A 13,942-nucleotide genomic window follows, 5' to 3' on the forward strand; every position below is an offset into this window, starting at 1 on the left:
GAGAGAGAGAGAGCAAGAGTTACATGCAATTAGAATTACTTCAAGTAAACCACAATTTGGTTACGTCATAGCTGTTGCTCAGTTGATAGGTGCGAGGTCCATGCACATTCTGAAGTTCAATACAAAAGATGCTTGTGAGTTAATGGGTGAGGTCACGAAAAACAAGCCAACAGAATTCTGTAATGAGCCGTTGCTTTTGCTGTGGAACAACATGCCTGGGTCACATGCAAACAGCAATTAATTCAGAAAAGCAGGGAGGCAGAGTGTTCTTTAGGCTCATTAATTACCTCTGATGCTGAGGAGCAGTGCTATTAATCACATTTCAGGATCTTACAAAACACACATTGAAATACAAAACACACTTTGCTAGATATCGGTTTGTTAAAGGAGAAGACCCCAGCTTTAAAACATTGTGGACAAAGCCAGTTGAGAGTGAGGATAGTAAATCAAAGGGACTGGGTACACTTATGTACAGAGGATGGTACTGTTAACAGTTAGGTCAAGATAGATGAACGGCTATGTGCTGGAGCGAGATATATTCACACGGTGGACTAACAGGCTGGTAATGGGAGCCATCGGTCGAGGGATATTAAATCTGGCCGGGTGCCGAGTGATAGAAGGTACCTGGTTGGGTATGGCCCTCTTCTTGTTGGCAGCCGTGTTCCTCTGCTGGGCACTGTCATCACACAAACATGGACAGAAAAGACGACACGTATTGATGGCAACGCACCAAACAATAAATATTCATGTGTCACTTCTATTCCAATAATATTATCTTCATTTACAATATTATGCTACTTGTGTTTTTAAGCCTTTAGTCTCTTGTGTTTCAGTGTGAATCCACAGTTCTGATGCAAATGTATAACCCTACACCCATGAAGGGGGAAAGTGGCTTGTGGAGGAATTTGGACAACACAGAGGGTCAAACTGTCTCTCACACACACACACACACACACTGGACACACAACCCGACATCCTCTCTGTGAGCCCACCTGTTGTTGCCAGTACCCTGGGGAGCTACCATCATCCAGCCTTCTGTAGTCAAGACTGAAAGTGATGTCATGAGAACCGTTAAACAGCTCTAGCTGACCTGCGATACATTACAGCAATCTCGCCATGCAGAGGCTAGGCATGAACCCTCACACACGCAAACACACACGGGGCGGGGGGGGGCTTACATTATTACTCTGTCAACCAACACAGAGGGGAGCTCCACTCCACTACATGCTGCTGTAACACTAAAGGGACTGTTAATGTTAATTCAACCCAAACTCTAAACCGCTTAGAGATGCACCACAAAGAAGCAGTAGCCGGGATTCCATTCAATTGTCGAGTGAATTTAAGCAAACTTTTTAAAATGTTGCAAAAACTAAATGCAGGCTTTACTACAGAGTAGTATCGGCTACGTGTCCGGTAAACAGAGTAGAAGAAGAAGAAGAAGAAGAAGAAGAAGAAGAGGAGGAAGAGGTGGCGAACTGGAAACATAACAAGTCACCGTGGCCATTCAACCGTCTACGAGAGGAAAATGGAGAAGTCTCCAGGATTTTGTTTCAATTGGGCAAGTTAGAATTTTTCATATTGCTCGTATCGGCCATATATTTAATGCTGCCTGAAGACGAAGACAATAGAAATATATGTCCAGGAAAACGCAGACAGCAGAAACAGCTCATCAGTCATGAGAGTTAAAATGTTGGCGACATCAGAAATAATTCATCAAAGGCTGTTTCATTACCAATTCAAATCAACCATTTTTTGATAAAAGGCAAAAACCACCTCAAGTGAGGGTGAAAACCCTTTTGTGGTTTTCCAGAGCTTTTTTCTAATGCGATACTTGAAAATGCATAGACATTTGTGAATGGAAACATGACAAGTGGGTGCTTTGAAGTGTGCAAATGAGTCTCCAGTGCACAACAGCAGCCACCAGCCAATCCAGGGAAACGTCAACACTGCTCTGTCCATTGGCACAGTAAGCATTCTTCAGCCGACAGAAAGTTTATCCATCGAGAGATCGAGCATGCTTCATTGACTTTGTTTGGGGGGGGGTTACGTCTCTGAAACAAGTCTTTTCCTTCGTAAATGACCGGAGTCACAAGTGCACCTCAGATGATGGGCAACATGTAGTTAATGGGGACCACAATGCTCGTGCTGAGACTGGGGTCACTGGGCATCAAGCTGTAAGTTGAGCTAGAAAAGGTTGGGGGGGGGGGGGGGGGGGGGGGGGGGTGTACATACTTGGCAAAGCCTATGAAGTCCTCATGATTGGTGTTGATGTAGGACAGCTCAATGTCGATCAGCAGCAGAACCTTGATAAGAGGCAGAAAATCTGGATTAGGACGGAGAGGTCTCAATTAAACACCACTTACAGAAGACACAAATGAGAAAGGGCTCGGCTTCACTTCTGATACGTCACACTTGCAGGAAAACAACCCGGAGAGAGATTACATCTAGAGCTGAGTTTAGACACAGCTTTGTAGTCAGACGGCTATCAGCAATGCTGCAAAGTGCAGATGGGATGGAGTTGACAATAGGACTGATGAATGATAAAGTTTCAGTTTATAAATTCAAATCGGCCTCACTTCCTGCCTGTGAGAGCTGCAACAAAAACCTAAAACTCTCATTACTCATGTTATTAAAGGAGTTGGGCCCTGATGCTGTTTCCAAGGCCTCTCCAGCCCGAGCAGAAAAAAGTCCTGAAAACAACACTTGAAATCTTTGCGTGATCTCTAATTTGAATTTCGCAAAAAAACTGCTGTTCTGTCACACATCAGAAGGATTTCGTTGTGCTGATTAAAGGAAAGCAGTGCCAAAGGCAACACGGACTCACACTCAATTCAAACAAACAGAATAAATCACACAATAACGTATTTTCCACCATAATAAAGAAAGGGGCTTAGCCGTGAAATTTACCAACTGTTAAACAAAACATGGAAAATATTAGTTTGAGGCATCTTTGGTTCACTTTTTTGTTGATTTAAGTTTGCAATCCTTAAAGACTGTTTGAGGTCTTAACGGTTGGGGTCAGTTGACCACTTCACCTTTTGTTACATCGTGTCATTTATATACGATAACGTGGGAGGAGTCGCCAGGATTTCAACGTAATATTAAGAGTACATTTTAATTGTAGATTGTGGCTCTTGCTGTATTTTCTCTACAGATGAAAAAGATAAAACACCAAAGCCTGACTTTGCACGCTCGAGAGTCCATCTCATCTCAGGAACTCACCTGGTCCTTCGTCTTCCCTTCTCTTTCTCGGACGTGGGTGGTGACGATCCTCTCCGTCTCCTCTCTCAGTCTGGGGTAGGAATTGAGCTGAAAGGCAACACAACACACAGCTGCAGCACTGAACAGAAGACGCACGCAAACACACACTTACATGTGAGCTGGAACTTAGTAAGACTTACCAATAAGTATCAGAGACAAACAGGAGTGAGAAGTGAGAATAAGTGGAGAACAAAGAAAAGGGAAAGAAGGTCGTCAAGTGACATTTCAGTGTCACACATATCCAAACAACCACAAACCGACACACACACACACACACACACACATACACACACAGAAACAGGCTTTGAATACACAGCGACTGTCTGTTACCATCAGCCAGGGATGACTTCATGAACTAAGAATCAATGTGCTAATGCTGTTAGTTGATCATGCAACTAACAAACAAGAGCAATGTCCAAATGTATACATTATACATTCAAACCAATCATCTGTAGCTGATGGAAAGTGTTAATGTTAGTGAAGACTGGATGAGAAGGGAAAGAGGTAAACAGAGACAGAGGTAAACAGAGACAGAGGTAAACAGAGACAGAGGGACGGACGGATCACTGAGTGTATGTAGAATCCCTTCATGGGGTGCAGCGCCTCCCTCTGTCCACAAGGTGGCCGCGGAGCACCGTTGCTATGGAAACACTCCAGTCAGACTTCCATCCGGTTCAGCACATAGTGGAATGTCTCTGCTGAGGTCAAACAGCTGGTGTTTCGCAGTCTGATGGAAACTGTAGGTTGTGCTTAAAATGCTCTGATGTGAATTGTGAGTCAGTGCTCAGCCTGAATGGTGTGGAGACTTCCAGAGGGTTGGAACAGAATGGGGATGGGACGATACACACGATCGAAGCAGTGGGCAGTGATGGCAGGGGCGGGGATGATTGGACTGATTTCACTGGGATGACAATGACAGACATTTTGAGAAGACTTAGAGATGCACCGACTGCAAGCTTCTAGGCCGAACTCTGACCGGCCGATTCGGATTTTCTTTCTTTCTAAGAACTCTAATTGACAGCTGTACAAACATTTTTGTCACTTTTCTTGGCTATTTTTTTTTATTATTCAATTGTATGTTCATAATAAAACATTGACTATCAAAAAACTTCCCCTCAAACAAACAAAGTTGTTCCCAATGTTTTTGAGGTTGTTCCTCCAGACTTATTTTTAAGCTTTATGTCTTCTTCCCTCACGCTGAAGAACTTCCAAACAGACGACATGACACGTGTGTGTGTGTCTGAGCTGTGTGCTGCAGATGGCACTGTGTGAGCGCCGTGCATGTTGTGTGAGTGGCTGTGACGCTACGGTCTGTCATTTTAACAGACGGATGGATATAGGTCACTGACCAGGCAGTCAGCGGTCATGGCCGATCAGCTGACAGGACGGCGTTTGTTCGATCGGTGCATCTCTAAGAGGAACGCCTTCTCTTCTCGTGCCATCTTCCCAGCAGGTGTGTCCCCGGTTACCTTTACGGCACACTTCATGACGAGCGCGGTGAGCTCGGATACCACAAGGTCCACACACTTGAGGATGGGCTCTTTGAGTTTGAGGATCTGCTTTTTGACTATCGCCTCGAAAGCCAGGTCGGGGGTGAAGAGCCCGGTTCTGAAAGGTCACGGGGTCAGATTGCATGTTGTTGTGGCGGTGTAGAGAGAGAGAGAGAAAGGGATAGGAAGAAAAAAGGGAAAGAGAAAAAGAGGAAAGCCAGGAAAGAGAAAGAATAAATAAAAAGAGGAGTCTTTGCTCAGTTAGTCATTTCTAGCTGTTGTGAGACAAATCAAGCATTGGAGAAAGACAAGCCACAGGTCTTTCACATCCTCTTCGCTGACACGCCAGTTCCTCTCAGACTAGGTCAATATTGTGAAGACGGACACACCACCTCCAACCCACGGCCAAATTACAGCTTCAGACCTTCCCCTTGTTTTGCTGGCTATGTGTACTGAGCCATGAGACCTGCAGCTTGTCCAGGCGAGACCAGAGATGCTCAGACGGTCCCCGAAACATCTCAAATCCACGACGACACGTCACCCGTCACAACACTCCACAACACGACAGCGCTGCCTGCACACAGGGCTAATCGGGCTGGGCTGAGGGCAAACCGCACAGAACGTTTCTTTTTTTAACAACTGAACTGATGTTTTCCGGATATTGTAGGAATCTGTTGGCTAACGTTCCGCGTCAGCGTACCCTCTGCCACACCCACGGTCGCCCCAGCCCCGTGTCTCGGCTGGGTCGGGAGATGCTGGACACCGGCATGTACCTTGTTGGTGCACTGCCTGACTGTGTTGATGAGCTCCTGAATGACCAGGTCGATACATTTGAGACAGGGCGTTTTCAGCTTAACGATCTGCTTTTTCACGATGGCCTCAAACGCCAGGTCTGGAGTGAACAGCCCCGTTCTGAGGATGCACAGAGAGACAGAGGCACAGCGGCAGACCGATGGGACAGTTAACGGGACATGTGGGTCAAACAGAACAGATGAATGGACGGATGATTAGGTGACTGCGGAGATCTGAGGCTATGGACAAAGTAACAGAAAATCTGTATTCGGACACAATAGGGGGGGGGGGATGTAGATGTAAATATAATAACGCAGACAACAACAAATGAGATATGACAAACAGGAGAGGATCGGTGAACACATGACAACATTATCGCAGCAGGGGACTAAGATACATGTAACACAAAAACTCGTAATAATTGAATGCCTCAGCAGACAGAAACATGAGTGGGTGGTGTTGCGGTGTGGAGAAAGGGGATTGGCGAAACAGTAGAAATAAGGAAATACATTTCACATCCAACAGAAAACAGTTTCTTTGAAGAGGTACAGTTAGTCTCTGATGGCAAAGCTTGATTATGAATTACAGTAGACGGGAAAGAAGCGAAGCGTGTGGGTATTGCAGTGTGTTGTGCTGCAGCAGAATAACGGTGTTTATTGAGCTCCACTTGCCTGACACCGTGGACGTTCTTGATTGCGTGACTGATTTCTCGCCTTAAGTCCTTCTCGTCAAACACAATCTGGGAGACGGGAGGGGGTGGGGGGGGGAGATTCAAGTGATGCTTTAACAAATCAATCCTTGACCACAACAACCACAACAATAATACTTAACACATCACTGCTATTCACACTGACCTTGACCAGCTCGAAGGGAAAGCGTTCATGGAAGAGGCGATTGATTTTGGCGCCACCCGACAGCTCGTTGGTGTCCACCTGGTCCCCGGAGCCCTCGATGCACTTCTCAAAGTCCACGCCAAACTGCTGCACCATCCTGAAGGGGGCCCGAGCACAAACATGACACCGGTGTTAAGGCTCTCCTTGCAAGTGCAGCTTAAAGCTTTCTGGAGACCCACTGCAAACATTACTGTTCATTACAGTTACTGCGAGCAACTTGAGAAAGAAAGAGCTGGATAAATGACCATGTGACTTTCATCAGCACTGTGCAGTGGGCATCCAACATGGCTGCCGTGAGTTACATCTACCGTAAATACCTATTGAATGCTGCATCGTTATGAGCAGCAATATTCAGATGCACTCACTGCAACAAGGCCTTGGTCTTGCGTGTCGGGTCATCTGGACGGAAGTTCTTGTACTCCTCCACCTCCTTCTCCAGCGAGAGGAGCTGACTCTGCAGCTTACTGCGCAGACCAGGGAGAGTGTCCCTGATGTGGTTGGTCAATTGCTGGAGATAGACAGGGGTAGTACTGTTGTTTTACAGAATCAATGGCATTGTCAGGGAGGAGATTACATTTCACAATTGACAGCGGACCTGGTTGAGCAGCTTTTGTAGATGCGGTGTGCCCATGCGCTCTGCCAGGTGTCTGTAGCCCGGGTGGGACAGGAAGAACTTCCTCTCCGCAGCCAGAGCAGCGCGAATGTCCTTCTTCCCATCGATGTCTTTCTGACTGCGGTTCACCACACCGATGTAGCCTGCACACAAATAACACAAACAGTCACTCTAGAATCCAAACCAACGTCTGTGAATGTGTTTGTGTGTGCGCTCATCCTCACCTCTACGCAGGGGGAGGAGTTTATTTTCTAGGATGTCCTTTGCATCCGTCCCTTCATCCATGAGGTCCAGCTTTGTTATTACACCAATGGTACGCAGACCTGCACAACACAAAACCACATCAGCTCAAACAACATGTCTTACAGGATAATACAGAGGAAACTGACCGAGACAGAATAATTACGTCAGTGTCTTTGACCTTTTCTCGGGCCTGTTAACAGCTGAAAAAAAACGTTCGGCAGAGAGCTCCACCCTCACCCTGTGGGTCGACCTCCTTGGCGATCTTCAGAGCGTCCGAGTTGGCCAGGTCGCTGTTGGCCGGTGTGACGGCCAGGATGAGGCAGCTCTCCTTGGTGATGAACTGCAGCAGCATGTCTCTGATCTGGTGCTCTATGTCTACAGGCTGGTCTCCGACCGCAACCTTAGTCATTCCCGGGAGGTCGATCAGGGTCAGGTTCAGCACTGAGAAATGAGAAGAGCAAATGAGATGCTTTTCCATCGGCGGACGTGACACATGGCTACAATTATTGTCATTCATTCAAGTAATATGATTCCATATCCACTCCTTTTCTTAAAGCATTGTAGGGCTGGGCGATATGGCCTAAAAAAAAAATCTCCGATTTTTTTACAAAAAATCCGATTCACGATTTAAATCGATTTTTTTCCCCCACAAATTTTTGCAGATGACAGAAGCTGTTGAAAACAATTTTTTATTTTATTTTGTGATGATTTTCCCTCGTAGGTTGATAAAAATAAAGTGCAAACAAAACCTGAACATTGTAGAAAGGTGCCTGTAGTATACAAAAAGTATTTGGTCACTCTTTTGTTTCCCTGAATCATTTAAATATAAAATTAAATTAAACATAACATTAAATGGCATTAAATAGTAGCCTTCCATTGTAAACAACTGTGCAAATGTAACTTTTTACAGTAAGCTTTTCTAACTGAATACACTGATACAAACACAGCATGAAATAAAATGTATGTGACCCTTTAACATTCACATTTTCAAAAGTGCAACATCTGATCTAACATCAACATAACATATTTTGCACAGTAAATAAGTGCATGTAAACAAAATCAAGTGCATTCACAACATAACCAACAGTATTAAACAGTAGTGCATGTTTTTTCGAAATATTTTTTGCCAGGAAGACAGCGTCGCTTGTGCTCCCGCGGTCCTGCTCCCTCCTCAGGGTGCACCGCTTCTCCCACTCGGCGGCATGCCTCTGTTTGAGGCTGTTTGTTCTGTGTCAGATGACACGAACCCGAACCATTTCCAGACCACCGAAGACACATTCTTCCCTCTCTTAAGAACGAGAGCTTCACTGCTGGCCGCCATTGTTTTCGTTTGTAAACAATGCGCGCGCACTCAACTACGGGAACCCAACGGGGGGGGGAGGGTGGGGGCGATTTTCTCGATTTTCAATAAAACACATCGCCTTAAAGCACACATTCGAATTAATCGATTAAATCGATTTATCGCCCAGCCCTAAAGCATTGTATCTAGTTTGATGGACGTGAGACAAACTACCGTAGTATTTGATAATTCAAAAGCTTTCTCAATAAAAGAAGGCCTTCGTTTTCCTCCCTTTCCATACAAACATCCAAAAGATGTCGACAGCATCCGCCTCAATCTAACACGTTAATGGGTGTCTGTGGTGAAAGGGAAGCTTTCATGTTGTGAACGAGACGTTTGTTGTTGTAAACAGAACTCCAATTTATTTTTTACTCCATAAAAACATCTCTGAGCTTATATTACTTACACGTGTTACAGACACTGAAAGAATTCAACACAAAGTTGTCAAATTTCATGTTGAATTTCCCTCGACACAAAAGTGACTTCTCTTATTATTTTTCTGTCATGTTATAAGTAATACAATATATATTGCGATATATCATTTTCACAGAATTCAACTGAGAAATTATTTATGGATTAAATAACCACCCATTTGGTTGGCTTATCAAGTTAAAAACACAAAATACTTCACTACATTGATCTGATACAATCCCATTATTATTAATACAACCAGATATATTAAAAAAAGACAGATACCATGGTATGAACAGTGTTGAAAAATCGGGTTGGTTGGCAAATTCACATCATCTCTCGGTATATCTCGCCGTATAACATGCAAACGTACTTATATATTGACTTATAAGAGCAAACAGTGTTACCAGTGCAGTGTTTCTCAAAGAGACTGGAGTCTGTTACCGTTTGGGGAGTAGACCCGCAGGTTAATTGGGATGGTAGAGATGCCTTTGTTGGAGCCCGTTATCCTCTCGGTCTCCGCCTCAATTTCCGACCGCACTTCATCAAAATCCACAAACTTCTTCCCTTTGCAGTGCAGGAATTCAGCATATTCTACACACAGGTGCAAAATGACGTACACAGAGGGGGAGGGCGGGGGAGAGAAAAAGGAGAATATTAAATTAGAGAGTGAGCTTAGCTCGGGGCACTGTGACAGAGAAGCCGTGTGCAGGGCAGCGATGAGAGCAGAAGGGGATGTGCGGAGGACGGGAACACTCACCGGCCTTATTGTTGACCAGCTGCAGAATGAGAGGTCTACGGGTAACAATGCCTGATCCACGGGGAAGAAAGTCCCTGAGGGAGACAGACAGAAGACACATAAACAGAGTAGCAAGGATGAAAAGGAGGGAAATGAAAACAGGAGATGGGGAGTGTTGGGTAAACAGGGGTGGTTCAGGATCGAGAAAGAGAGAGAGAGAAAGAGAGATGGAACGCTTAATTACTCAATTCACTCAATGTCCATGTCCGTGCAGCATGGCCTCTGGTAAATTGACGGACGCGGGGGAATTTCACGCCTCCGACCAAATCGAACGTGACAAAGTCATTTTCTCTCATCATTAGGGCTTTAAGACAGCAATTCATTCACACCCACTCTCTTGGTTAGGTGGAAAATCCACCCTAAAATAGAATTCACAGATGTTATATGGAAACAGGCTGTAATTATAATATCACCAAAGGACAAAACCTAGAGCTGCTCCACAGACGGTGAATAATGGAACAACTCCTCCGGCACTAGAGCAGCACGCGTGGAGATTTCACTGGGACACGAATACATTTCGCAATTCAAATGCGTTGAGTTATAATGCGATGTCTCGAACGCAACCTACCGGACCACGGACTCAGAATATGTCAACATTTGTTGACATCAACTTGGATTCATGTTGAATATTTCAGACGACGCGATCGTAAAGTACGGACGTTGTCGCCGCCGCGCTGAAGCTCGGGAATGAAATATGGACGGGCCGCGATGCGATGACTACTTCATACTCGCTCAGTTGTCCGACAACAAAACCAAACAATATGTTATTGAGAACAACTATATTGTGAATTTGGTTGCATTAAAACACATTTTAGGTATCCAGAGAGAACAGGAGGACAGACATGTAACCGTCTGTCCTCCTGTTCTCAAACGTCAACATAGCCGATCATACAGTACAGCTGTGGTCAGTGACCTGTGTTTATGTTGATTTTGTCAGACGACGTCCCGACCATGAAAGGATGATTTGGTCAGCTGGGCTCTCTGTCCCACTCTTTACCAGATGTTGGCAGTGATGAGCAAAGTTTTGCTGTTTGCCAACTGAAAAGAGGGCGAAGGAGAAGAGGTTCAGCCAATTTCATGACGTTCCGGTGTGTCTATTAAAAACGCGGCCTGGAAACACTCATTTCCAAATTTGGGGAGAATGTTGTCTACGTTTATAAAAACGCAATCTGACCAAAATCATTGGAAAAGCTCAATATAAATTCAGTTTTAGGGTGGATTTACCCTTCGTGGGGGAGATCTTGTAATGTGGTGGTTTTCGATTGATAAACTGCTCAATTTACTGCCGATTTAAAGGTCAGGCCAGACCTATGTTTCAGCTGGTCACCATTAGCTTTTGTGTGAGCCCAGACTGTGTCAATACACGATATATCACCTACGATGACGCCTTAACCAAACTCGCCTCGGGCCCGGGCCTTGACATCGTCTTTCTATGTGCACACTCAACTAGAAACGTGCATCGTGCTACTTACAGTGCCTTGCAAAGGTATTCACACCCACCATGTTTTCCCCTATTTTGTTGCACTACAACCTGGAATGTAAATAGATTTTTATTTGGATGGGGGAGGGGTGGTTGAATGCTTTCGCAAGGCACTGTAATTACACAAAGTAATGCATTGCGCAATGCATGAAACGACAGTAAACAAACACGGGCAAATGCTATTTGTGCAAAGTGCATTATTGAGACCCTATCCTTCTAGGAAAAAAAAGAAGAAGAACTTTCTCACAATTGGCGTGTCAGTTCCCTTTAACATGACGGGGCACCTGAAGAATTTCTAACTCCATGAGTCATGACCAAAGTTGCCCAGACAGCCCTCAGATGACACTCCTCCTCCACCCGGTCGTCTGTACTCCCCTCCCAAATTATGACGGCCCCTCTGCTGCTCTGCAAACACGCTACATCTGGTGGTGATCACCGGCCCCGGTCCTGGAACAATCATAGCGGCGAATGTCACTAGCCCACATTCTCCGTTCCCTCCCTACTGCTAGACCTACAGGCGCGAGGGGACTATGGTGGTGCTCAGCACCGCCTGCTGACTTCAGACTGTTGGCGATGTGTCGGCCACAGGACAGGAGAAAAGGGAGTGGCTGCCCTACTACATACTCTCTGCTACTTTCAGACTGCGGTCCTGTGGTGAAACATTGGGGAACATTCTGGATGTTCCTTACATCAGCAAAAAAAAAAAACAGGTCTGTGGTTCAGAACTGGTGCAGTGTCATGCACATAATGTGGAGCATGCAGGCATTTGTTCACTCGGCGGACAGTATAGAAAGCTCTGGATGAGGAGTGGCAGCGAGGGATACAGAGATAAAGAACAATGGAACTACCGGCTGAGGGGAAGGATATAATTAACAGACGAGACGTGGAGAAAGGCGGTAAGATGCTGCCGAGAGGTCACAGCGAGAATGACCTCCTCAAGAAACTGCGAACGTACTGATGGATATCTCCGGTTACAACTCTCACTGGCTTTTCAGCAGTCAAACCCCGTCTCAGTGGCTCAACAGGTGGCCGCTTGTCAAAGATTCACAGTGATAAAATGAAGCATCAATAAAGTTCACGTGAAAAACACACAAAGAAGTTATTTGTTCGGAAATGCTCTCCTGAGAAGACAAAACACAAGTGCAGAATTGAACCAGTCAATCTCCATAGACGGAATTGGATAAACGGCATATAAAAGAAGCAAGAGGCCAGGATTCCATTATTGATGCGCTGTAAATGATAGACGAGGCTGAGCAGATTGTGTATCATTTCATGCATTATGGATGGCCAAGCAAAGAGCATCAGTCTGTGAGCCTCCCTCCATCTACGACAAGAGAAAGAGAAAGCAAAAGCAGGAGAGAGAGAGTAGGGCAGGGAGAGATCGGGAGAGCCACCCCCCTCCTGCCCGCAGGCCTCGACAGCCCCTGCCACTTACAAACAGGCAGAACAACTCTGAGGAGCGACACTCCACAGCAGATCCTCCTTTTCCTCAAGTCTATGGAGGCCTGACGGGGCTCGTTTTCAAAACATGGAAACCGGAGTGTGAAACTCTGAGGTCATACTGGGCTCTCGTGGGAGAGTGAAGTACACTAAAACATGGTTGTGGTTTGCTGGGACTTATTGCATGGGTCTCTGGTGTGGCAATGGATATATAATTATGGCTACCCGCATTCAGGCACCACAGTCCATCACTGTGGGTACCATGAAGCCTCACTTAGCAGGCCATCCTGTTCAAGCACTCCCGAAAATCCAACTGCTAAGTGGAAAATCCCTTTGCTCTCTGCTATTCGGATGCCTGTGCTTCTTCCTCACAGGGATGTCCACTGTGCTACACACAAACATCGATTTGACAATTATCAATGCCGACGCCAACCCGGAGTCAGACTACTGCTACAAATCAAGAAATACATACAATGCAAACAATCAAATTGGTTTGAATGATGCCAATTCAACAGAGTTGTTTTATTATAACGATCTAGGACAGTATTAAAGGACAACTGTTGCAACGCTTACAAAACTCCTGGTTTCTCAGTAGTCTGCTCGCCACAGATCTGATAACAACCTCCTCCACCCAGACCAGCTTGCTGGGATAGATATCACGTCTGTACTCCCCACTGGGGCAAGAACATCAGAGCAGAGACAAAAAGAGTCCTATCTCTAAACTGAGAGTTAATTATATGATCTAACGACGCATGCATCAAACAAACAAAAGCCAGTAAATAAACACTGAGAATATTTTTGCATATACCGATTGGTCCATTTAGTTTGTCAGTAAGCCATGCCAGTGAAGCAGCATGCACAATATCAGGGCCATGGCCCTGATGTGCCTGAATGTAATGCAGCCATATTTATTGTTATTAAATACACATGCATCTGTCATGAGAAAGGTGTATTAGGGCCTCAAACACTACGGCTAAATGATTGTTACCATAATGTAACTGATTTTAGTGTATTTAGGGTATGTTCAATGTGTCAGAAAAAAAACGTAAGGTCCATCAGTAGGTTACCTCGATGCATACCTGAACAGATCGACACACATGCTACCAAAAGACAGAAACGTTAACAAATACGTGAGGCTGTTGAGCCGGAGTGATTTGATTAGCTTCTGCCCAGCAAAGTAT

The 13,942-nt window shown here is 45.3% G+C and overlaps 1 protein-coding gene across 3 annotated transcripts in view; it reads right to left on the reverse strand.

Moving 5' to 3' along the window:
- LOC306786857 (dynamin-2-like) overlaps positions 1 to 13,942 on the reverse strand; it is a 28,649-nt gene that overhangs the window by 12,114 nt on the left and 2,593 nt on the right. For all 3 annotated transcript variants that reach the window (XM_079281754.1, XM_079281753.1, XM_079281752.1), the window contains exons 2-13: positions 9,803 to 9,876; positions 9,487 to 9,636; positions 7,530 to 7,733; positions 7,274 to 7,372; positions 7,032 to 7,192; positions 6,802 to 6,944; positions 6,398 to 6,533; positions 6,215 to 6,282; positions 5,525 to 5,663; positions 3,223 to 3,309; positions 2,233 to 2,303; positions 625 to 676 (exon numbers count right to left, since the gene is read on the reverse strand). In XM_079281754.1, the coding sequence (XP_079137880.1) occupies positions 625 to 676; positions 2,233 to 2,303; positions 3,223 to 3,309; positions 5,525 to 5,663; positions 6,215 to 6,282; positions 6,398 to 6,533; positions 6,802 to 6,944; positions 7,032 to 7,192; positions 7,274 to 7,372; positions 7,530 to 7,733; positions 9,487 to 9,636; positions 9,803 to 9,876 (1,384 nt within the window). The remainder of the gene's footprint in view (positions 1 to 624; positions 677 to 2,232; positions 2,304 to 3,222; positions 3,310 to 5,524; positions 5,664 to 6,214; positions 6,283 to 6,397; positions 6,534 to 6,801; positions 6,945 to 7,031; positions 7,193 to 7,273; positions 7,373 to 7,529; positions 7,734 to 9,486; positions 9,637 to 9,802; positions 9,877 to 13,942) is intronic.

This window comes from Melanostigma gelatinosum, assembly GCF_949748355.1.
Source record: "Melanostigma gelatinosum genome assembly, chromosome: 13".
Lineage (NCBI taxonomy): Eukaryota > Metazoa > Chordata > Actinopteri > Perciformes > Zoarcidae > Melanostigma > Melanostigma gelatinosum.